This window comes from Perca fluviatilis, chromosome 11, assembly GCF_010015445.1.
Source record: "Perca fluviatilis chromosome 11, GENO_Pfluv_1.0, whole genome shotgun sequence".
NCBI lineage: Eukaryota > Metazoa > Chordata > Actinopteri > Perciformes > Percidae > Perca > Perca fluviatilis.
In genome coordinates this window covers 37,921,731-37,946,998 of record NC_053122.1, presented here as the reverse complement: position 1 = coordinate 37,946,998, position 25,268 = coordinate 37,921,731, and the positions used below count along the sequence as shown (strand labels likewise).

The 25,268-nt window shown below is 42.0% G+C and overlaps 1 protein-coding gene across 6 annotated transcripts in view; it reads left to right on the top strand.

Annotated features, from left to right (window-relative positions):
- The window catches only part of LOC120567663 (partitioning defective 3 homolog), a 351,607-nt gene that overhangs the window by 28,535 nt on the left and 297,804 nt on the right, over positions 1–25,268 (top strand). For 5 of the 6 annotated variants that reach the window (XM_039814627.1, XM_039814626.1, XM_039814628.1 and 2 more), the window contains exon 2: positions 25,047–25,148. In XM_039814627.1, coding sequence (XP_039670561.1) covers positions 25,047–25,148 — 102 coding nt within the window. Of the gene's footprint in view, positions 1–3,684; positions 3,754–25,046; positions 25,149–25,268 lie in introns of those variants that run through there. The other variant, XM_039814625.1, reaches the window with a different exon arrangement.

The window sequence follows — 25,268 nt, the reverse complement described above, 5'->3', positions numbered from 1 at the left end:
CGTCAGTTTGTCTCCATGGCTGCGGTTTGTGTTTGTCATCCGAAGGGGAAAGCCTGGGACGTGTCACTGTGTGAGAGGACCAGATCTCTTCTTGGCCGAGCTCCTGTTGGTGCTGGTGAGAACAAAGCCAAGTGTGAGGCTGTGTTAACGGAGATTAGGAGGTTGGAGTGGGGACTTTCTCAACACATGGACACAGCTGGGCTGTTACTATCTGCTGCACGGTTTGGGGCTCCCATCCAATAAAGGATGGGGTTTAGCACAGATGATATGGACATCAGTATGGGTCTGAAAATTTTACTTTTAGGCTGCAACCAATTATTATTTTCATTATCAATTAATCGTTTTATTTTTAAATAATGAAATGATTGACAAAAAATAAGCTGGGACTAGGAAAGGTTCAGTGATTGGTTATTAGAATTGTGTTGATTGACTGATGAATCAACTCGTTGTTTCAGCACTATAGTTGCTTTGCAGCCCGGGCGTGTTCAGTCAGCGGGCTTAGAAATACTTTTTTTATGACGGTACTTTGTGTTATTATATTGGCCCCCTTGATGTGATTTTAGGGAGGTTTGTGTCCTGTGTTGGTAGCATACTGATGTGTAAACAACCCAATTTGTAATGTAACAGCTTATGGCAAGGCTCACAGAAGAAGGTTTATTACCCATTTTTTGTGCCTCCAATCAACTGGTCTTTCATGCCTCAAATACAGAATAATTTTGTATCTCATTGGCGTTGATATCGATTTTCTATTTTTTTTTACTTACTTATGTAAAATGGGTAAAATGTTATTTCATTGTAGAGCTGTGTTTTACGCATCGATTCTTAAATCCGCAAGTATGTTACGTTGCTGTTTGGGAGTTTTGGGCGGAGTTATGGAGGACTTTAGCTGTGTGCTAGCTGTGTGGTGATGCCAGGCTTCGGAGCGGGCTGTGGGTCCAAGACCGACGGTGAACATGGAAAAAAAACTGACACCGGAAATAGAGACATGAATTAAAATCAGGAGATTGTCACATAAATAATTAGTTTACTGTACTCATGCAGAAGGGTTCTTTGCTGATCTAACTTTAGAATCAGGTATGTGTTTAATAACATATGCAGGCTTTCAGGCATGTCTACTTGGAATTTGATATAATTGGTCTGGGCAATTCAAATAATGAATTGATGCGTAAACCAGGTCACTCTGAAAAGATAAGAGGGCACCTGCTTTGGTGGAACCGGTTCTTTAAAGCAGCTTGATGTTTTGTCTGTTAGACTTCCACCTCTGACAGACAGGATATCCTTCTGTCACATTCTTCCAGAAACCAGATGAGAGGAACCAACTTTGTGCCAAAAGGAGTGCCTCAAGTGACAGTGTTTTGTAATGTGATACTGACTGATTTTTGACTGCAGTCCAATATAATCTAACAATCCCAGGGCTTATTTGCCCCTGGTTGAATTTGCAGATAGATTGGGCTGATTGCATTGAAACAGCTTAGGGTCAGATACAGAAAATCCCAGTGAATTGGCACGCAAATCTTTGGCTGACTGTCCAGAATTACTTGTCCTGTATTTGAAACTCCACCAATGTAGTACCTCAGGGGTGTGCTAAGTGAATTATCTGCATGTCATCTTAACAAACACTAGCATGTTTTTATTGACACAATCACCAAAGGGTGGAAGGTATGGCGTCAGGTTTATGTCATATCTCGCGATAAAACACGCTCACAAACAAATTATAACATCTCAATGTATGTAAAGAATGTATCTCTCATCCGTTCTGTTGTTGGGATATGTGCGATGCTTTTGAAAGAGCTAGCCTTAGCTAACATGGCTGTTGTGAGCCTGGCCAACTAGTCTGATTAATCTGATTAAAACAGAAATAATGTTTCATGAAGTGGGGTTGCTTGTGGCTTGGATGTAGCATGGTAACCACAAGGGTGGCGGTTCAATCCCAGGATCCTCAGGCCTCACGTCAAAGTGTCCCCGAGCAAGACACTGAACCCCAAGTTGCTCCCCACTGTTTGTATAGCCGTCCACTGCTCCCTATACTTGTACCGTGTGCCATGTTAGCTAAGGCTAGCTCTAATGTTAGAGATAAGGGTACATTGCGTACATCGGCATGGATTTACAGACAGTTCAAAAGCATCGCACATATCCCAACAACAGATGACAGACCCATTCCTTTATTTACGGTGCTAAATTGCGCTACATTGTTAATAAAGACGGAAAAATCCCAACTCCAGGCTTCCTGAATGATAGCTGTCAATCAAGGTGAACTAAGGAGGTCTGTGGGTGGGATCTCCTTGAAAGTGACAAGTCATAGGAGTGCCTCCCTTGGTTTCCACCCCCAAAATGTCAAGTCAGATTCATTCCGGCGTGCAGAAATCAACTTCGAGAGCAGAGTTTACCTGCAAGAGTGTGAATGCCCTCCAGCGCTCGCAAAGCAGACACTCTGTGGCGCGTGGTGGCTGCTCTGTTCGCGTGCTGCTTAGTTTTATACGCACAGGTGCCATTATTTGCCCTCTCACTATGTTTTATTTCATGCTCGCAGCTGCCTGTACAACTCTCGATTGTTGAATTGATGCACCGAGTAGTATCTGCGCATTTCAAATTATATCATTTGATCGTGAGCATGTTTTATTGCGCTTGCGAGACATGCCGTAATCCTGACGCCGTAGGAAGGACCGTAGTATGAAATTATAGAAGCAGGAACTTGAGTGGAACGTGGCACAGAATCCTCTGATGTGAAGACGGTGAAGGCCTTTCAGCTGCCGACCCTTTGAGTGTGATGGCTTTGCATTGTTCGGGCTCAGTAGATAGTTCATGTGATCTGATCCAGCTGTCTGTAGAGTCTCCTGCACCTGTCCCACGCTCTCATTTCTGCTTTTCCTACCCTCGGCATCTGACATTCTCTTACTAACACTTCCACAGATTTTTTACCATGTGTCTTTGTGGAAATATGGGCTCTGTTTTTTTTGTTTTATCTGAGTGATACAGAACTGTAGAATTCAAGAATGTCCTCCTTGAAAAAAGTTGAACATGTTTTATTGCTCAAGGGCCAGTGAAACCTGCAGAGAAATATAAACTATCACACACACACACACACACACACACACACACACACACACACACACACACACACACACACACACACACACACACACACACACACACACACACACACACACACACACACAGTTTCCTTGTCTTCTGGATCAGCACGTTGAGCCACTTTGACCTTTACAAAGTCCTTTGCTTGAAGGCTATTTTAGACTTTACCCTCAGCCAAGATAACTACCCTGATCATAGTGAGATTTATGAAAAGATTGTTCACTACCTAATATATCTGTCATAACATGGCTACTGGAGCTCCAGTGTCAACTCCATTTCTCATGCAGTTCCCTCTGTACACGGTCTTGTTGCTCGGCCAGAGTATCAGTAACCAGTGACACCGTGGCAACCTGATCCACACTGTCTCAGATGTCATTGTGTTGCAGCGTGTGTCCCCTTTCAGGTGTCTTTCACCAGCTAGACTGCAGTTACACACATGTACGCAAAAGAACACACAGACAAGTTACACACACAACATTTTACATGCACGCACGCACGCACACAGGTTGTTTGCAGCGTTGCTCTCTGGGTAGCTGTCTGCTGTAGGAGAGGAGGATCAGTGGAGTGGATGTGTAGTTTAAGGCATGGATGAGATGTGGAAACGCCACAATGCGCTCAGGAAGAGACTCTTTTGTGCAGTCTTGTCAAGTCAGCCAGGTACAGGTATGTTTGAACATTACCTTTGATGCTGTGCAACCACATTGAGCTTGGCACCGTCTTTTATTCTGCGTTTGTTATGCTCCAGGACTCTGCTTCCGACTGGTTATGATAAAGGTCGTATAGTATATCACAACTCTGTATGATGATTGTTTCAGTTATGTATTCAGCTCTGTCTAGCTGAACACACTTAGCGCTCACTAGGAATGTCCCGAGCAGAGTTATAGGATCGTGATCGGGTCAGATCCAGACTCTTTTTGTTGTTGTGCTGACACCGTAAAGCCTGATCTTTTTCTGATCCCTGTTTGCTCGGAGTACGCCAGCTGTCAACATGCCCATTTGTGCTGTTACAACACTGGGAGTTGAGAATGAATGAGTGACTTGTGAATGAACTGTGGAGGGCTGGAAATAAATACATATTAGGTAAAAACAAATAAAACTGACATTTTGCAGATGGTGATGGTCATTGAAAACTGTAAATAAAATTCTGTGTTTTTCATGCTGGAAATGAAGACAAACTGTCCACACTGACACTGATTGTCTGCAGACATTATACAAAGTACTATTGGACAAGATCCAAAATATTACAGGGTCCCCCTCTCCCTGCCTCTGTAATGTCCCTTTGCAGTTGGATGATCCAGACGACTAATGTCTTCTTCAGGGAATTAGTACAACATCCCAAACATGCCTCATTGGTACTAGTCCCCTTATGTCACTCTGCTCTGTGCTGAAGGCAGGGTTCAGTCCTGCTTGCCAAAGCCGGTCATTTGTGGATCGTGTGTCTTTGCTCTCCAGATCACTAGTCACCCCTGACTCAACGTCTGATTCTATCTCTGACTTCCTGTCTCTGACTTCCTGTCTCTCTTGTTGCTGCTCCTGTAGACCTTCTCTTTATCTCAATCCCTTTATCTCTTTGTCTCTCTATCTTCCACTTCTCATGGTTTTTCTTTTACATTGGTAAAGATATCAAGAAAGAATCGAGCTTCATCTTGTCACAAGTGGTTTCTCAGATGTGTCTAGTTCTCAGGGATCTTGTGATTATCGGCCCGTTTTTTAGCAGCTTTTAGATGATCAGTATCAGCGTTTTATTTACCTGATAACTGATGAAGTTAACGAATTAAAAAGTGTTCTACTTTGGCTCGGCTACAGCTCTGTGTCTGTCCCTCTGCTTCGGTTACACTCACCACTGAGTTCACCCCAACACTGTCTGACTCTCTGTTACTGGGGAAAGTTTCTCATTCATTAAATAATTACTTAAAACATTTAAACAAAGTTTTGTGTTAGTTTGTAACATTCCAAAATCTTAATTTAGACGTAAATATTTACATTTTCACTGTAAATACATATCTGTTCCAAATATGGGTTATCTGTTTCATTAACTACTAATGACCGTATCAGCCTTGAAAAACCAGTACCGGTCGATCCCTACCTGTGATTACTGTGATTTCTGTCTTTCTCTGCTGTTTTGTGTCCTCAGTCGTCTGTCAAATTCCCAAAATGTTGTTTTAGTCAAACCTGAAAATACAAAACCCAAATTGAAGTAGAATATCTGTCAATAATATTGAGGTTTTGGAGGTGGAGGTATTTGTAGGAGCACTTTCTCTACCTTTCAATTCAAGCTTTTGTTCCATTCTATTATTTGTGGCCTCCGTTAGGGTATTTGCCGGACTGTTGCCAGGTTTAATTCTCAGCTTTGCCTTTTTTGAAAAGCCGTCTTAAGAGTTGCTGGATAATTTTTTCCCCACTTGGACTTGACTTCTATCCTTCTGGTTGTTGAAGGATCAAGAGCAGTCGGGCCAGGGGCGAACATTGGCCGGCTGACAGCTGCTGGAACTGGAGACGCCAGTCCGACGTGTGTCTTCAATTTACCTCGCCTTCTTATTTTCTCTGTTGACCAGGAGACCCAGACCTCTGAGTTCCAATAAGCTTTTTTTCATTTTGTATTGTAAAAATTCTTTGCACTGTTACATAGGATGGCTTTTAATAGAATTTACAGCATTTGCTTTAATTTCTTTTTCTGACAAGGTCAAAGGTATTTCTTTTCACACAGAGGCTAAACATTCCATCTATAAAATTAGGTTGAAAAGACATTGAATCAATTCAGTGTCTGAATTCTAAGAAGTCTGGTTCCATCTCTCTGAGGCCCACAGTTTTCTGTCACTGTGCAGCCTTTTCTGACCATTATTTTACACAGATTATTTTCTTCCAAATACTAGTAGCTCGTATTAGAACGCACACAGTGTAAAGTGTGACTTCATCCTCCGCTCAGGACGCCATTACTCTACTATATCTTTACACAGCAAATATTTGTTTACTGCTATATTAATGGGATGAACATCGAGTACAGCCCCTTTAACAAATACCATAACTCTGTTTGATTTGATCCCCAGACATGCAGGGATTATTACATAATGACAGTATAATGAAAGCAGTTGTCTGGTTAACAACATGTCTGTCTGGATTGTCCTGTCACCTGGCGCTCCAATGAGACCGCCACCAGCACCAGCTCCAGTAACACTAGCACCCTGTCCTGGGTTTAGCTGCAGCCAGGGAACACTTAGCGCTGTGAACATGAGTCAGTGTTTGGGCCGCTCCTTTGTCGGCCTAATGGAATTAAAGTTTGCTCTGATAAGAAGGCCTTCATTTGTGAACATTACGTAATTAGATAGCTGTTAGGCTTTTTAGGGACGTGTTCTACCTAACGGAAGCGGCAAATATAACCCAAATATTTCAGCATTGGTCATGGGAACCTTTCTAAGCACCGTACAATGGGCAACATGTCACACCGTTAATGACAACCACAGCCACCACACCTTTTTTTAAGGTGATTAAGGTTCCTTAATCCTATCTGAAGTACCATGCTAATGCTGATGAATGAAGAAAGGCCTTTAGGTATGCTGTGGCAATACTTGCCGCTGCACACACAGTCTGCAGCAGTGCATCTGTGGCAGCTTCTCTGGCACTAATCCATAGTAGGTTCCATTTAAGGTAGACCTGACCAATAAATCCTACTTAAAACAATAGATCTGCTAGTCACAGTCTGTTTTGTAAAAGAGCATGGCATTATGGAGGATATGTTTCATGTTTTCATCCCTGTGTTCCAACATGTCTGCAGACACAGCCTGACTCTCGGTTTGATGCTTTACTGCCATTGTAGTTCCAAACTACATTTCAGCTCTTGGTTTAGGGTCGTTACAGAGTCAACGCATCGGTACGCATACACGTCCGCAAGGCTACGCATCGCTACGCTTCGGCCGCCATTATGCGTCGATGCGTAGCCAAATGTGTCGTCCTAGTTTTTGATACGCGACGCGCCGGTGCGCACAATACTATGCGTTGTCGGTGGGGGCGACACTGCATGTATTGTAGTAGTGCCCTATATTTAAATATAGGATACTATATTGTACATTATCCAAAAATATTGAATCAACTTAGCTGAGCAAATTCATCAAACATAGGACTACTGAGTCACATTTTTCGGTATGTATCAACGTTGTGTGTGTGTGTGTCTATGCTGTGTGCCCTCCTCAAGAGGCTGAAATAGCGTACAGCAGGAGAGAGAGAGACCCAAATGTATCTATATATTTTTAAAACCTGCTAAACCATGTTTATGCAACCTTTTATTAATGTATTGGTCAGTGCTACCCAATCGTAGTACACTGTACTGGTGGGGAAACACGCCAGCATCTGATAAAAAGAAGTCAGCCAGCCAGCTGCTCCCTGACGAGAGCCTCTCTCTCCGGGAGGGTCTGGCTCTGCCGACCGAACACCGTGGAGCGCTCTGCTGCCCCCTGTTGCGTGGGCGGTGTATTGCATTTCACGCATCGCCCGTGACGCTTGCGTCTACTTGCATCCACTGTTTAGCGTCGCTTGCGTTGCTTGTTCGCGTTGCTATTTTTTAATGCATAGCAGCAATAACTAATATATATATATATATAATATATATATATATATATATATATATATATATATATATATATATATATATATATATATAATTTATTTATTTTTAATCGTCATCGCAATATCAACAGGCGCAATTAACGCATCGCGAAAGGGTGCGACATATCACGAAAGGCACTCAAGATTTTGATAGAGTATCAGTAGAAAACTGCGCTGTCATTCTTTTTTAGTGTTTAGTGTGTGTTTAGTTCCCTTTTATGTTCAATTCAATGTTCAATTTGTTGAATGTTAGAAATGATTTCCTTTCATTTGTTTTAAATTCAACAAGCAGTTTTTTTGTATTTTAGCAGAACACTGAAAGCAGCAGAACTAAGAACACTATCTGTTTATTCATCGCACGTAATATCGTTATCGCGATATTCAACAGCATTATGGCATATTTCCCTCATATCCTGCAGCCCTAGCAGCAAGACTAAGGCCCTGTTTACACGATGACGCTCTCGGGTGAAAACGAAAAAATATTTTTATCGGATGTGCCTTTCGTTTATACGGCGACGGCGTTTTTGGGGCTTAAAAACGCAAAAAAGTGAAACCACCCTCCAGAGTGGAAATCTTAAAAACGCTCCACCGTCGCGTTACCGTCTAAAGGGTAAAAACGCAAAAGTCTGAAGACAGCGGCGTGGAGAGAGACGAGAAAAAGGCGTCTGTTGTTAGGGAGTAGGCTACAGAAATTATAAGCTCCTGTTAGAATTTCAATGTAATGGCTCAATATTTAAATGATTTCAACAATGTGGATAAGGTTGTTATAGTTCGATGACGATATGTAGGCTATTCATTTGAGCCAGAGCAGGCGACAGCGTTACGGATGAAGAGAGAGAGAGAGCGAGCGAGTGTCAGCGGGCAGAGGAGGGTCTGCTTCAGCCTCCTCTGCCCGCTGCCTCTCGCTCTCAAGCAGCGGCTGAAGGGCCGCGAGGCTCAGGGTATTGGTAGTGCTCCCGTGGGTGCTGTGTTGTGGCTTATCACGGTCAATTGTGCCGGTCATCATCAGACAAACATGCAACTCCACCTCCTCGTCTTTCCAGACGAGCTTTTGTTGTTCGCTTCGGCATGTTTTGGTTTGGCGCTACTAAGGAGAGAAGTAGAAGGAAGGTTCTACGCAGGTGGGTGCCTTGGTGGTGTTGTGTGGCAGTGCCACCTAGTCACCTGGAGTGCATACTACATCGAATTTCACACACTTTTGCGTCACCATATGCACGCAGATTTCCCCTCCATAACGCTCGTCTAAACGCAGAATAAAAAGTGATAACGCAACGCCACTTTTGCGTTTTCTCTTCAGATCGTTTCCGTGTAAACATAGCCTAATAATGGACAAATGATTGGCAGCTGGTCACTTTTGTTAAAACTAAGTGAAAATGTGGTTAGCATGGACAAAGAGTATACATAGACAGATTAAGGTTATTAATAAATATGTAAATAAATGATCAAATTCATTTATAACATAACAAGTAGTAAAAAAGAGTGAAGCGTACAGTCAATGAGCTGAGATTATCTCTCAACCCTATCTGCTCTTATCTCTTTCTACTCTGTGTTTGGTGAGAAAACACCAGCCCCCCCCTCTGATCCATTGGTTTTTGGTATCAGCTAGTTAACATACAACCTGCTTGAAGGTCGCCACGGCGATGCGCTGGAAGACAATGGGCTAGATTTATCAAGCCGTTTGCGCCTGTTTCCAGGCACTAATTGGTCGCAAAGACGGACGTAACCGATGCGGGCTATTTACAAACAGGGCGCACTTGGGTAAAATGGCAGATTGTCTGCCACATGAGCGAGAAGAGACAAGTTGCGCTTTCAATATGCGTTCGTGGGAGGGTCGTGGGGAAAGTGGGAGTTCCACCCAAAAGGTGGGAGGATAAGCGAAAGTGCACCTAATTATATATTCCGTGGTGTTTACAAAGACTGTCAGTAAGAGCCCTCTATTCTGGGGGGGAAATTCTCCGCCTCTTTAAACCAGCCGCAATCGAGTTTCCTCGTAGACCTTTATGCCGCTGGTGAAATCGGCAACAGCAATCTGAGCAAGACGAAGACATGACGCGAGCTGAAAATATTTTTAACAGAAGAATCACACTTTGTCAGTGAACACAACATCATTTAGCGTTACAGATCAAGCAGACATGCAATATTAGAGTTACTGGAAGAAATCAAAGATGAAATTGAATCTCCCACTCAGCGTTCACATCCCATTCCAGCAGTTGTTAAACTCCTCGCTACATTACAAATATTGGCATCAGGATCATTTCAAAGAGTCATAGCATCAGCAGTGGGAATATCACAGTCTGCACTCAGCCGTATCATAGCAACAGTACCGCTTTGCTACGGCGCAATTTACGGTATAGTGGGCGGAGAAAGACGCTGATTGCCTGATGGTGTCAGGGTTGATAAATACTACGCAAACTGTGGAAGCATAGCGTGCGCTATTACCGAACTCGCATAAACGGACGCAGCGCAAACTGCGCTAGTGTTAGTAAATCTAGCCCAATGTGTTTAGCTGTTGATCCTGAATGCTTCTACTCTGCCTACCCTGCTAAGCTGCTTATTGCTGCAGCAGGGGCTGATAGCAAATTAATTGATAAAGGTGTGTGTGTGTGTGTGTGTGTGTATGGCCGTGTTTTTTTACTGCAAATCACATACACTTCACCGCTCATCATTTAGCCAACCCAGCTGCTGTGTGTTGGAAATGTAAATGTGCCTAGACCTTTGTGAGTAGCTGTTGGTTTCTATCCATCTTGATGTCGTGTGCATGGTTTCTAGTGTGTGTTTGATAAGGTTCTTTCTTTAAGGAGACACATACAAGAAGATTATACAGTTTAATCTCCGCCAGCAGCCAACGTGAGGCTCTAAAACCCCCAAATTACTGTGATGGGATCCAGTTTTCTGTGTAGAATAACTGAGAAGAAGACACAGCGTTTGCTTAATGAAATATCCATCACGATGACTGAGGAGTTTGTTTGGAGGCTAAATGCAGGCTCCTAAACCTCTCAACTCCTCTCTCCTGTGTGTCCTCCTAATTTCCCAGCCCTGCACGCTGCCTCTCTCCATCCTCTCCATCTCTCCATCCTCTCTTCCTCTCAGGCTCCCTTGGGTTCACTGCTCAGGAGGTGGAAGATAAAGTGGATGCTATGTCTTCATTATTCATTATGTTAATAAGGCTACAGGCTGAAATCTCCTCTTTTGTTTACCTTTGCACCACATGTCAGGTCCTCTTGTTCTCTTGAATTTGTCCCAGGTTTGCCTTTTGGTTCGGATTATTCTTCTCTGATGCTTTTCATCAGATGAGTCGTTCATATGACGAGGATCTCAAAGTCTGTTTCTCTCAAGCTGAAGCAAAGACTCTTTTGTTTGTTCCATTTGAAGCTTAACGTGCTGATTAATGGTACCTGCCTTGGTTTTAATGTCTGCTCGTAGGCGGTGTAATTAGGACTACTTTTAGAGCATAGTATGTTAAACTGTTGAGCGGTTGCCTGTTTTGATCAGATGCACGTCTTACTCTGAATGGCGACATTGTTCTGTGTGCGGCTCCATGCCATTGAGGTGCTTGCTTTTGCCAGCGTTTCTCTCTGGTTTCCGCCTCAGGTTTTCTTCCCCCCCCGTTTCTGTTTTTCTGAGAGAGAACGGCCGCAAGATAAGTAGAGCTGAACGGTTGGATGGGAGGACACAATGGTGAACCATGGATATATTGAATATTAGAGAAGCAGGGCCTTGAGCATGGGCCTCAATGCAATGGTTTTAATGGAGCAAGTTGTATTTAAAGGCCCTGACGCACCAAGCCGACGGTCGGCCTTCGGACCAACCGTCAGCCTAGTCTGTGTGGCGTGTCCCGCGCCGTCGGCCTTCGTCGGCCTGTTTTTGGGTCCGTCTGCGGTTGTCGACCGTCGGCTGAACAGCCGATTCATCCGATTGGCTGTTCAGCTTGGAAACAAGAGTGAGGAAAACAACACACCCAAGGTTCCTTTCATATTTCATCTCATCTGATCAATCCAAAACGCACAGAGCTGTCAAAAGTGGTCAAAAATTACGATTGAAGGTTCCTTCTGAAAAACACACAGGTTGGAACTATTGGAATAACTACTTTCGCACATTATGTCCAGAAGAGGGCAAACTTACAAGATATACATAACTAACGTTATTTTTTACCATACTAAGAAATCCAGAGAGAGTTGTGTGGAGCGGAGTCTAGTCTTAATTAGCTTTGTAGCAACTCATTTGGCAATGGCTTGAATGTAATAGACGTTCATTAATATCAAAACGTTACGCACTACAGCTTTAACCTTGATCATTTATAACTTGTTATTAAGATCTTTGATAGTAAAAGTATACAGAGTCAGGGAGAGACAGAGAGACAAGGACACATGGAGGAAGGAAGACATTGAGAGAAGAAGACAGGTGTAGTGAGGAAGTGTCTGGGCTCTGGATGCAGCCTCTCTTCTCTCCTCCTGCTGTGTTTTTGTGGCCTGTCACCTTCATTAAACCTCTCACCCCTCCCTCCCATGCAGAATAAATATTTATAACTAAGGAGAGTAGCCTTTGCCCCACACACATATACACACAGCAGGACGGGGCAGTGGTTAATTCTACAGAGTAAATGCAGCAGTCCAGGCCCTTGAATTGCACTTGGCTCTGACCTGGGGAGGAATGTTTGGCACTTGGGTCGGGCCGGACTGATGGTGGTCAGTCGGAGTAATGTAAATACTGACAGAGATAGCAAACACACATACACACAAGTTCTAATTTCTGTCTGTATTTTGCAACATTAGGGCTGGGTATCACAAATAGTGCTGTGTATTGGCAAGAATCTGGCGATACGATACATATCACGATACATGGGTCACGATTCAATATATTGCAATATATTTCGATACTGTGCATAAGGCGATATATTGGGATTATTATTATTATAAGTTCAGCCATAGCTACGTTGTTAGCTTCTAGCACAAAGTCAGGCACTGTTGGGCGAGGCCACTAGTGGTGTGTCTCAGCATAGCCATCTAGTGGTAGGGGGTTTAAACACAACATAAACGTGAACCACTGTCTTACATGAATATTTTTTAACGTAAAAAAATATATTAATTCATTAATATATTTTTTTCTTACAATCCTAACCACAAATGATTACCTGAATAGATTCCCATTCACAAGGTCCTGGTTACATTACATTTCCGGTTCGATTTAATATGAATCAGTTTAGGGAAATTTCAGATACAATATCAATTTAGCATGGATATAAAATAAATTCTCAGAACTTTTGCTTTAAGTTGTACAAGCAAGAAGCAACCCTGATTTTTCTTTTTTTTGGTGGGGGGGAGGATTTTGGCCGTAGACAGGAAAGGGCGGGAGAGAGAGGGGGAAGACATGCAGCAAAGGGCCGCAGGTTGGATTTGAACCCCTGGGAGGCGGTACATGGGGCGCGTGAGCTACCAGGTGAGCTACCAGGTGAGCTACCAGGTGAGCTGCCAGGTGAGCTACCAGGTGAGCTACCAGGTGAGCTACCAGGTGAGCTACCAGGTGAGCTACCAGGTGAGCTACCAGGTGAGCTACCAGGGCATCCCGCAACATCCTGAAATTGAAATCAAATTAAACATAGTGGCCAACCTCCCATACCGTGGTGTGATACCCATATGTCCATGGTGAAAAGGCAGATATTAAAACATCGATTTGGGGATTTTTTTTTTTTAGGTCAGATCACACAAACAAAGATTGTTTTAATTGGAGAATCCATTCATTTTAACCCAGCCCTTTGAAACTTTTAACAATGCCACATGTTGTACCTGTGTGAATATGCTCTAGCAAAGGTTGTAGTTCCTGGTCACCGCGCCACCCTGACACACAGACATCTGTCTGTGGCTGTTCACCCATCACCTAGCACTTGAATGGCATTTCCCAATGTCCTCCTCTCTTCTCACTGGTGTCATTGAGACATAAATGAAAAGGTCTTTTGTTCTTTACCTTGGCCTCGCTTTGACCCGCCAGCGGAGGTGACGTGCAGCGTGTAGCCGTGGCTGAGCACACATCCCACCAGCAGAAGATAATGAGAGGGCATATGTCAAGCTTGATAAGCGGAGCAGAGAGATGTTTGTCTGCTAGATAAAGACAGGATGTAAAATGTGAAGGAGTCAGTTATTCTCGGTTTAAAAAAGTGACAAATTGCATACTCATATTTTTCACAAGCATTCAAGATATTAGCTCTTTTTAAGATCTTCTCTAAGGCCTTGGGGAAACACGTAGGAGTTGATTTTTTTTTGTTTATCCAGGGAGGGTTTGCTTCAAAAACCAGCTTTTCCAGCTTCTTCACTTGATATTTTTACAGTCACACCTGAGCTGCCGTTACAACAGTCCTCCGTTGAGCAGCACAAAGAGAACCGTTGAAGATGACCTCATTGATCTTATGCTGACATGAATGCAAACAATGGTCCATTACTGGAAAACCGAAATATAATTTATTTTATAGTAACTACTTACAGTACTTCCATAACTTACCATTCACTTTTGGACTTCTCAACCTTGCCTTTTGACATTTGTTTCCTCCTTTTTGTAAGAAGATTTAAGATCACAGGGAAGATCACAGCACTTTTTTCTTTCTCCCTCAGTTCATTTGTATGTTCTAGTAAACATAGAAACTAAAATGAAACTGGTCGTTTTGGTGGAGGTCTCCTGCTGTTTGATGCCGTTTGTGGTTAAAGGAGAATATATAGATCCTGTTATGCAAAGTGGAACTGGCCCTTTAAGTTGACAAAGTGTCCATAAGGGATTTGAAACTACCCATTTTTCCTGAGTACTACAAGAAGACACACACACACACACACACACACACACACACACACACACACACACACACACACACACACACACACACACACACACACACAATATTAAGTGACAATAAGCATACTGTATGTTGTTAATCTATTGTTAATTAGTGTTGCCTGCTGTGAGGATAAAGCATGTGCTGGAACACAGAGAGTGTGTGTGTGTGTGTGTGTGTGTGTGTGTGTGTTTTTACATCACCGCAAGATAAGTGTCACATTGTCTTAGGTAAAGATGGATACTGAGGGCGTCACTTAACGTTTAAGTGCCTTGGTGTAAAATCAAACCCCTCCCTGCTCTAAACCCTAAATCTGCAATCACTTAATTATTCTTTCAGATCTTCCGTGTGTTTTCTGCACCATCCATTCTAACCGTATTGAGAGGGGGGCTGGGAAGAGGGCTGCAGCGAAATGCATTTTTTATCGATGGGAAGCACTCCAGAGAGCACAAAACGGTGCCACACGTAACTTGCAAATTAAGTTAGACAAGAAATGCGTTTTGCTCTGCTGTAAACCCACGTCAATGCAGCAGCGCAGGGTTCTATTGAGCTGGATAGATAGGAAGAGGATTCCCAGAGAGGACTCACTGCAGCGCTTTTGAATATGAAACGAGTCATAATGTGTGTCAAGTGTAGGACGGCATTCTGTTAAAGTTTCATAAGGACACAGATGGGAAGGGAGAGTGAGACGGAAATGTTAGAGAATGAGACTGGAGAACAGAGGAAATGTTTGATGGTGCACAAGAAAAGGTAGAATAAGGTGTAAGGGAGGATGAAAAGGCTGTACAAAAAAGAGAAAACTGATGGGAGATACTATCAGAGAGGTAGAAGGAAACATGAACAGCAGTGATCATTTCAAATGATGTATTGTTAGACTTTTCTTGACTGCTGCTGCTTTTTAAGTGATAGAGCGTCATGCTGCTGCACATGTAGAGAACCCCCCAGAGAACCCCGCCCCCCCAGAAAACCAATGTATGCACTTAAGGTTGGTTGTCTGTAGTTCATGTAATGCAATTTACTTAGATTTTGCCAAGAAATCCATGTTGGTTGTTAAAAAATAGCAAAAGCATGCATTTCTTTTCTTCTTTTCTAGATATGTAACATTAAATCAATTCTTACTGACATGGACAATGATAGATTAAACAAACTGCATAGAATTTGCATCCTTGTCCAGATTTGCCCCGAACTACCTGAGAAGAAGAAGTGGCGTCACAGGTGCAGTGAAGGTGGTGTGCAAACATTGATCCACGTTTGCATTAAAGTCAAACACACCATCGGACGTTAAAAATCATGGTTCCACATAGGGCTGGGCGATATATATCGATATCATATCGACATCGATATATGATGCTAGATATGGTCTTAAATGTTGGATATGGTAATATGACACAAGTGTTGTCTTTTCCTGGTTTTAAAGGCTGCATTACAGTAAAGTGATGTCATTTTCTGAACTTACCAGACTGTTGTAGCTGTTTTATTATGCGTCTTTAACGTCCTTGCACACTGAGTCCGAAATTTACATCCGACATTTTCGGACGTTAAAAAATAAACACGACCTCACGTTGTGTCAATCATGTTCACACATTCCATCCGGCATAAAAGAAATTCTGAATGGGTTCAATTTTCTGCGTTTTTTCGCATCCGTAGCAAGCATTTGGGTAGTGTTAATTTCGTCAGACGAGACGAGACTAAATATGTTCGTCAACGACCTTTTTTTCCATGACTAAGACAAGACGATGACGAGACTGCGGCAATGTCCAAAAACGCTGACTAAGACTAAATTAACATGCATTATTGTTGACGAAAAAAGACGAGACTAAAATGTTTTGCATAAAATAAAAACTAAGATAAAATCTCTTCATTTTCGTCTACAATCGTCTCTACTTTTTCATCATGAGATAGAATATTCAGCTGTTACCGAGACCCGGTGCTACGGCACCGACAGGTGCCTTAACGACCGTTATCTACCGGACCGAATAGCAACGCAGATTTTGGTGCCACTTAAATGCCTGCGCTTCTCTCTGATGCTCCTAAACGGACGTTTGAGGCAACCGAAACATCGCTGCATGGGGCGCTAGTTAACACTACACTTGGCAGCAGGTAACGTTAGCCTACCGTTAGCTAGCAGTTGGAGTAAACACGGTTACAATCATTGACATATATAAAAGGGTTACAATGCTGACAGCTAAACGGTGTAAAGGTTTGTCTCTATTTCACTGTGGAGGATTCCAACACGAGACGTACGACAGTCTGCAGCTGCCGTTGTCTGAAAAACAACACGTGTTGCGTTCACTTGAAATACGCCTCGCCAGTTTCGTGCTGCATTTATTTTATTGTAAAATATCCTTTTCCCATGCATTGGTTGTTTTTGTCGTTTACTGGTGAAATAAGGAAGAGGCTCAATATTTATATAACTTTATATCATTTATTTATTTTTATAACTATTTGACTGAAATGGTTATCAGAAATAATTTATTTAAAAAAAGACTAAAATGTTTTGACTAAAACTTGACTAAAATGGCGACACTTTTAGTCGACTAAAACTTGACTAACAAAATGTTTTGGCATAAGACTAAGACTAAATTAAAAATAGGTGACAAAATTAACACAATAGTTAACCCTAAAATATCGCCACAATATCGACCGATGTATTTGATCAGAAATATCTTGCTGTTGGATTTTTTCCATATAGCCCAGCTCTAGTTCGACATTATAAGCAGACAATTGCATAAAGCTAACAAAGCACTTGTTTATTAGATAGTCGCTTACAGCTTCACAGCTGGTCCTCTGCGACTCCATCCTGTTGGTGGTCTGTACGGTCTGCATCCTGTGGATCCACATCCTCTATGGAAGCAGACGAGCTGGAGGAAGACGTGGTGACTACTTCCTCATACAGCTGCATGCCGTCCTGGAAGCTGCTCGGGGGGGAGTGCTCGGTGTTGCGCGAGCTCAGCCCATCCCCGTGCGACGTCACCGCAGATGAAAAAGAAGAGGAGTCTGTGGAGGACCCGTCTTCCAAAAAGCGGTCCAGGAACTCCTGCATGAGACCCAGCTCTGAGTTTTCGACGTCCGAGTCAAAGCTGGGCCAGTCCTCGCTCTCAGTGTTCTGTTGGGAATCATTTTTCAACATGAATTAATAATAGATAAATGAAAGAATACTTGATAGATTAATCAGTTTGAGGTAGGCCTCCAACAGTTATTACATATTAAGTTGTATTGTAATTGCTAACATTAGCTAAGGTCTTGAGGCGTTTGACTGGTAATTGTTGATTTTGTTGAGATATGCCAAATTTAGTGCTGGACAATAATTCAATATAATTTATCGTCTTTCAATGGAATCCTATCGTGATGAAATCATCTATCGAGATATCGTAATACACAATTACGTTGTCTAAATTGATAATAACAAGCACATACTAACAAAATCTTCAACATTTTGAGGGAATATCATTTGAAGAATTGCAGATATATTTTAACATCGCACTATTTTTGTGCATGCACGTAAACATAGTCAGTATATAGCTGATTACTTATCTAAAATCTCACTGTAAAAAATATTTTGTGAAAGCACCAATAGTCAAACCGACAATATCGCCGCAATATGGACATGGATGTATTTGGTCAAGAACATCGTGATATCGAATTTTCTCAGTATCACCCAGCCTTAGCAAAGTTGTAATTATATAAGTGATTATTGGTCAGACTATACATTTTTATTATTTCAATTGTTAGTTGTTGACACTTGACCCTATACACATTAATAGCAGCAACAATTACAAGGGGGGTACAGTTAGAAAATATCTTTTTATGATAATAAAGAGGTGTGGTTTACTTCATAGGCGGTGTATTAGTGTACATTATCTTGTTCACATGACTGGGATAGAACCAAAAGCTATGCCCTGGGATTCATTCAAAACTTTAATTTGTTTTAAAAAAAGTAATGCATAAATTCAAAATATTTTTTAAATTTGACTGAAAGAGACGACTATCTTGTTAATCGCAATTATTATTATTACAGATGTGGAATAGTTGCAGCTGTAGTTTGAGGTATTGGCGACCCTACCTGCTGGTCCATCATTGCGTTGTTGTAGTAGATGTCTTCAAAGCACTTGAGGTTGTTGTGCAGCTGGACGAGCTCCAGGTAATTGGACTCATCGTCGTCATCATTTTCGCCGTCACTCAAGTTCTTTTCAGCCTCGTAGTCGCTCTCATCCGACAACCGACAGTCTACGTCTTCCAGAGACATTTGGCTGTTTGGTTAGTGTGCAGCGCCCTGCTGTACCTGTGCTCTTAGTATGTAGTATGAGGAATTGGTTAGAATCCGTGTTGCCATAATACATTTAGACTGTTTATTGTGCTGGACAACCATTCTGTGCTTTGATTTGAAAAAGGCTTGTTGAGTTCTGGACTGCTGTTGTGTGTTCTGTCGTGTTGGTTTGGGAACTGAGAATCCGAGTTGGATTGTTTTCCCCATAGAAATACATTTGATTTCTATGGTTCTCCCCTTGTCCTCCTCTCGTTTGGGATTATTCTGCTTCCTGTTTGTAATATAAACCGTCTGACAGTTACTTTATTTTAATGCTACAATGTACTTATGATTGCTAACTAAATTTCTTTCTTTTTTATAGCTGTAACCAATCTGCTTGAATTGTATAAATTAATTATTTTAAATAAAATTTAGCATACAAGGGTGCGCCTGGGTAGCTCACCTGGTAGAGTGCGCGCCCATATACAGAGGCTCAGTCCTTGACCCGGCGGCCGCAGGTTCGGTTCCAACCTGCGGCCCTTTGCTGCATGTCATTCCCCCTTCTCTCTCCCCTTTCATGTCTCAGCTGTCCTGTCAAAAATAAAGGCCAAAAAAAAAATCTTAAATGGTATTTTCTAGAGATTAGCCGATACTGTGGGCTTGTGCTCAGGTGTCTTCTTTAATAAATGAATAAAGTTCTTGTTCCACTATAGAATATCCTGCGTCAGTACATATACTCTGGCTTTGTCCAAAATCTCTTACTATGCACCACACAGAGGGAAACGTCAAAACAGGGGGAATGAGAGGGGGGAGCAGTTTTTTTCATCAGACCAACTAGATCTCTGAGCCGAGAGACTTTTATTTTTTTTTTATTTATTTTTTTTTACTGTTCCTCCTTGGTTGGTGGGCAGTGGACGAGACAAGCGCATAAATGCTGACGATTGGCTGAGGTTGAGTAAAATTTAATGGTAAGCCAATCAAAGGTAGAGTTGGGCGGGTGTTTGAAAGCATGCGTAGTTGCAGCTGATTGGACGAACGCGTCACGTGGGTCTGGCTGCTCCCGGATGTTACAAACGGGCATTAATGGCTGCTCATTCAGAATACAATCTCATATTTTACGAAGAAAAACACGTTTTGAGAAATAGGCCACACAGTTGCTGAATCTGTCCTAGTTTCAGATCGACAAAGGTCAGTTTAAAAGATTGTGGTCAGATTTTGAGAGGCTGTTCGCCGCGCTCATCCCGGTCACCATTTCCAGGTTAGCACGTCCGACTGCCCGCCCTCCGACCATCTATTGTATTATTTGTATCGATCCACTATATAAACATAATATCTACATACATGGCATTTGATTGGAGGCTAGTCTCACTTTGTTTATAAAAGTAACTGTGTGCACATCCCACCTTCTGGCAGGTGCAGGACAAATGAAAATACTTAAAACGAAAATAATATAATGTCCGCAACACTGCTTTAAACTCCCATATTTAATATTAAATTCAACGTTTCGACCCAGCTGGGTCTTCTTCAGGCAAATGGTTGAAGAAGACCCAGCTGGGTCGAAACGTTGCATTTTTATATTAAATATGGGAGTTTAAAGCAGTGTTGCGGACATTATATTATTTTCGTTTTTAGTCTCACTTTGTCCCACAGCAACATTAAAATAGTTTAGATTTGTGTACATTGTTTCTGTTAATAATGTATTGTATTAAGTGTCCATTTCATTATAATATTCCGATTTATCATAAATAATTGAACATGCACATGTATTTTAAGTTCCGTTAAAGAGGGGTGGAGGTGGGGTCATATTTGAGCATTTAAAAAGTTACTTGAAAGTAACTCAATAGTTACTTTTAAGTTACTTTAATGCCCGTTTTGAAGAATAATAATAATATGAGCCCATGACCTGGACCTTGGTTCTCACGGTGCTGTTGCAGAGCAGCAGTTTGTCTGTCTGTTCTGGAGTGCTGCTGGGTTTCCCCGCAGCAGCTGGCGTCTCGGCCTTGGCCTGCTTCCAGGTCTGCTGGGCTGATGAGGGCCAATGCCGGCGCTGCAGGCTCTCATCTCACTGCTAAAAGACAACAATAGAAAAAATTGCAACAAAAAAAGCACAACGCACAGAGACCCAGGTAGGAACTAGCAGGGGAGCATTTAGCAGCTAAATAGACAGATATTTCCCTCAGATTTTGGTGGAGACCAAAGACGGAGCTAAAAGAGAGAGAATTTGGGCCATGAATACGGGTCCAAATGAAAAATCAGGTTGCTATGCAACTGCTGGACGTGTGAATAGTAAACTCCTTCTCATGAACGATGAGTATGATATAATAGGAAAAGTGTATGCAACAAAAAGTGAGCGTCATGCGGCGACGACCGTTAAGTTTAGGCACTTAAACGACGTGCGTGCGTGCGTGCGTGCATGGCATGGCATGGCATGGCATACTATAACTTTGTTTACTATGTGACTCAGTCTCCTGTCAAAGTTTTGGCATTGTGACATTTGCTGTGAGCTATTTCTACCAAATGAACTTGGCTCCACAGATTGACACACAATATTTGACGCACTCTTTGATGTGGCCTGCCCTGCCCAGTCCCAACAGACACATACTATAAACTTGATATAAGCAACCTCCACACATAATAAGCCCTCACAGACGCACATATATCAACACCATCACAACACCACTCCTTTAAATGTAAACTAAGGTCTCCAGTCTGGCATCCTCATGTCTTCTTGTTGTTTGTGTGCTCCATTCAGATATTTTAGGGCACAGGTGACACATACTGTATCTGACAGTCTTTTAATTATAGCTCAAATATTTTTATAATTAAATTTTATCTGCTTAATGTTTGGGCACATTTTTACTTTTTAAAAAGTGCATCAATCACTTTATTAGTTTTGTGTGACCTATCATAGAATTTGTCAGTGTTCTTGTGCCATAATTGAAATTGTCTGGCTTTTTAAGATATCCCGGAGATGTCTCAATTCATTCCATACAACAAAAACTAAAATGTTTTTCGGATGAATTGGATTAAAAGCAGTGATTTGTGGCTTCTTTTCCCGCGATGCGTAACCGACAGATTTTGGACTGTGAAAAGTACAGTTGGAAAAGCAGGCCCTGTTCTTTTAAATAGTTTGGAAACGAAATGACAGACAGTAGCAACTTGAAAAAACAAGCTCACAAGATTAAATCCATTACACACACACACACACACACACACACACACACACACACACACACACACACACACACACACACACACACACACACACACACACACACACACAGTAATTTGTTTGCATTGCTTTGTTGTCTAGCAGATCTCATGAACGTTGGCTACTTCCTGCATTTCTGTGACAGATAAGAACTTTGCAGCAAAATTTTGATTTGCAGAAGCTCTGGTCTGGATATGCCTACAAAAAAAAGGACAAACTAAAAACCTCACAGGTTTCATCAAAGTACTGGGAATTCCCAGTGGGATAGGGGTAGGGCTGTGCAATTAATCAAAATGTAATTGTGATTATGACTTTGGCTCCCAATGATTGCAAAAACAGAATAATCGAGAAAAACTATTATTTAGCTCATTCCGTTTTGCAAGTAAACTCTTATTTTCTCTTGTGTTCTGAATGGAAAAATTTAAATGGGACAAGTATAAAGGCAAATTTCACAGTTGTAGGTGTTTTTTTTTTTTACTGTTGATTAATTTAACTTTTTCCACTGTTTTTTAAGTTCCATAATTGCGACATCTTTCCAGAAGTCAACGAGTAATCGTGTTAAATTATCGGGATTTTAATATTGACCGAAATAATCGGGATTATATTTTTTTTCTCCATAATTGAGCAGCCCTAGATAGGGATCTTTGTGTAAATTCAGATTTTCACGCTGCGCTCCATCAGCTGGACTCCACAGGGTCTCTGTGTCGGGGGTTACACACGGTGACACAGGCTGTCCCAAACCATGACATGTGTCACGGCAGTCTGACGCTCTGTGAATGTAGCTGACAGGAAAGCATGCATAGACCGTACTAATGCAGCCTTTTCTCTCCCCTTTTGCTGTTACATGCTGTCATTTTTGTGGCTCTGTTGCTCCCCTTGTAATTTTAGTCTTACATCTTACCAACTTAAAATGATAAAATCTAAGGGATTCACACATTTACAAGTCTTGTCCCTTTTGTTGTTTAGGAGGACAGTTTGCACTGGCCTTAGATCCCCTTTCATTTGAGCAGCGTGGACAGTGATACTTAATATTTGTAGCGTGTTTCCCATCCTAAATTTACAAGATTTAACATACTTGGCCTTTTTTTTGTACGTAGTCTGAAGAATTCAACCAAAATCTAAACACTTAACTAACAATATAATAAGTCAGAGAATATTGAAATAAACAATATTCATTACTTAATTCACTTTTAATAACTCCTCCCCAATAACACATTTACTTATCTTTTCTTTCTTCTACATCTTTCTGTACCTTTGCCAGTCTTCTATTACTCATTGAATATGATCACCGCTATAGGGCAATATTCAAATAATGTTCAATAACCCACACTGCATATCACACTGTATATAAAACCATATACATTTTTGTATATGTATATAGCGGCTCAGATGTTATATTTATTTTACGTACATGTTGGCACTGGAAAAGGAGTTGCTTTTAATCTCATTGTACATGTGTATAGTGACAATAAAAGGCATTCTATTCCATTCTTCCACCTCCTTTTTTTTTACTCTTCTCTTTTTGCCTTTTCAAATGTCTCCATTTCTTCCTCCCAGGGAAGCCTTTTATCTTGCGTTACTTTGCGATTTAAAGTGTTTCTACCCCTACCTGTGTAATGTGTCTAGTACCCTTTGTTTAAGATTGAGCATCATGTGTCGCAATGGACTGGAAACGGCACAAGTGGCTAATGAGGCTGTAACACGCTGCTGTGTGCGAGTTAAACCCAAGCAGTCCCGCCTTGACTCATAACTTTGTCAAATGATGCCCACACACTCACAGTACCTACACATTTTATGTGATGCACACTTGCACATATTGCACTAGAAGCATTCTGTCTTTGGCTTTATTGCTGCAGTAATTTTTTATATTTCTGTGCACGTTTTTCATGTCAAGACGCTGAGGTGAATTTTCAGAATTATCTAGCATCTGTAAATCCCATTAATGACAGTGTTTACTGTGATGAAAGGAATACTATACCTTTTCATTGCCCTCTCATTTTATAATATCTATCATAATGCTGTGTGTAAAGCACGTTGAGCTGCAGTTTGGTATGAATACTGATAAATAGAGCGCCTCACTTTTCTTCCACTCCTTCACACACCAAGACCTGGCAGCACATCACCCCATCCCTCGTCCACCTTCACCGACTCCCAATTAAGTCCCCCATCAACTATAAAATCCTCTTCTCACCTACAAATCCCTCCATGCCCCTGGCCCCACAGTACCTCTCCGACCTCCTCCATCCATACACCCCCACCCTGAAACCTGCGGTCCTCAGACGCTGGCCTGCTCTCCATTCCCCACAGCAGGCTCTGTACCTTTGGAGACAGAGCCTTTAGTGTTGCAGCCCCATCCCTCTGGAACCCCCTCCCTGCAGATATCCGCAATGCTACATCCCTGGACAGGTTTAAAAAAACTCCTCAAACACCACCTGTTCACCACAGCCGACAACCTCCCTTAGTATAGCCACTGTAATTCTGTAAAGTGGCCTTGGGTTTCATGAAAGGCGCTATATAAATAAAAGTTATTATTATTATTATTCTGTTTTTTTCTTGCTCTGTTCTGCTTTGATCCACCCATCCCCTACCCACATCTGCACTTCTTTCTTTTTCTCCCCTCTTCTACTAAACCCTATGTGACCTTCGCGTGTGTTTTTCATGTCAAAACATTTGACAAGAAATTGGACGCAATTACACAGTAGCTATGGCTGGGCTTCCCCTCGGGCCCTCTAGAGTGAACGTCCTTTTTGACGTTTGTACAGACGGACTTGTATTGGATTGAAGCTTTTTTCGCATACCTCATTTTGTTCTGCTCAGTGCTGCCTCTCAAATTGTTGTACTACCCTTTTAATCACTTCTCATATGAACCTTTTTTCCTGCCTTTCTCTGCTGCTTTAGCATAATAATATCAAACATTTCTTTTTTTACCCTCATTATCATGTTATGCACATTATGTCTGTTTGGATGAGAGCAATTCAAACCCATTTAATTGCCACAACAGTTTTGCGTGTGCTTGATTTTCACCTGGTTTTTGGCTCTGTGTGTGTTGACCATGTGTCTCTCCTCTCCTCTCCGTTTCCCAGGATGCCAGTTACTGGCTGCTGGTGCACCGGCTGGAGCACGGCGACGGCGGCATCCTCGACCTGGACGATGTTCTCTGTGACGTGGCCGACGACAAAGACAGGGTGAGTGGCGCTTGGATTAGTCGATATGAACAAAGGTTGAAGTGCTGATGAAGTGAAACGCAGGCTTTCGCTGGGTGATAGGAAAAAAAATCAAATCTCACGATATTTTTGACCAAATAA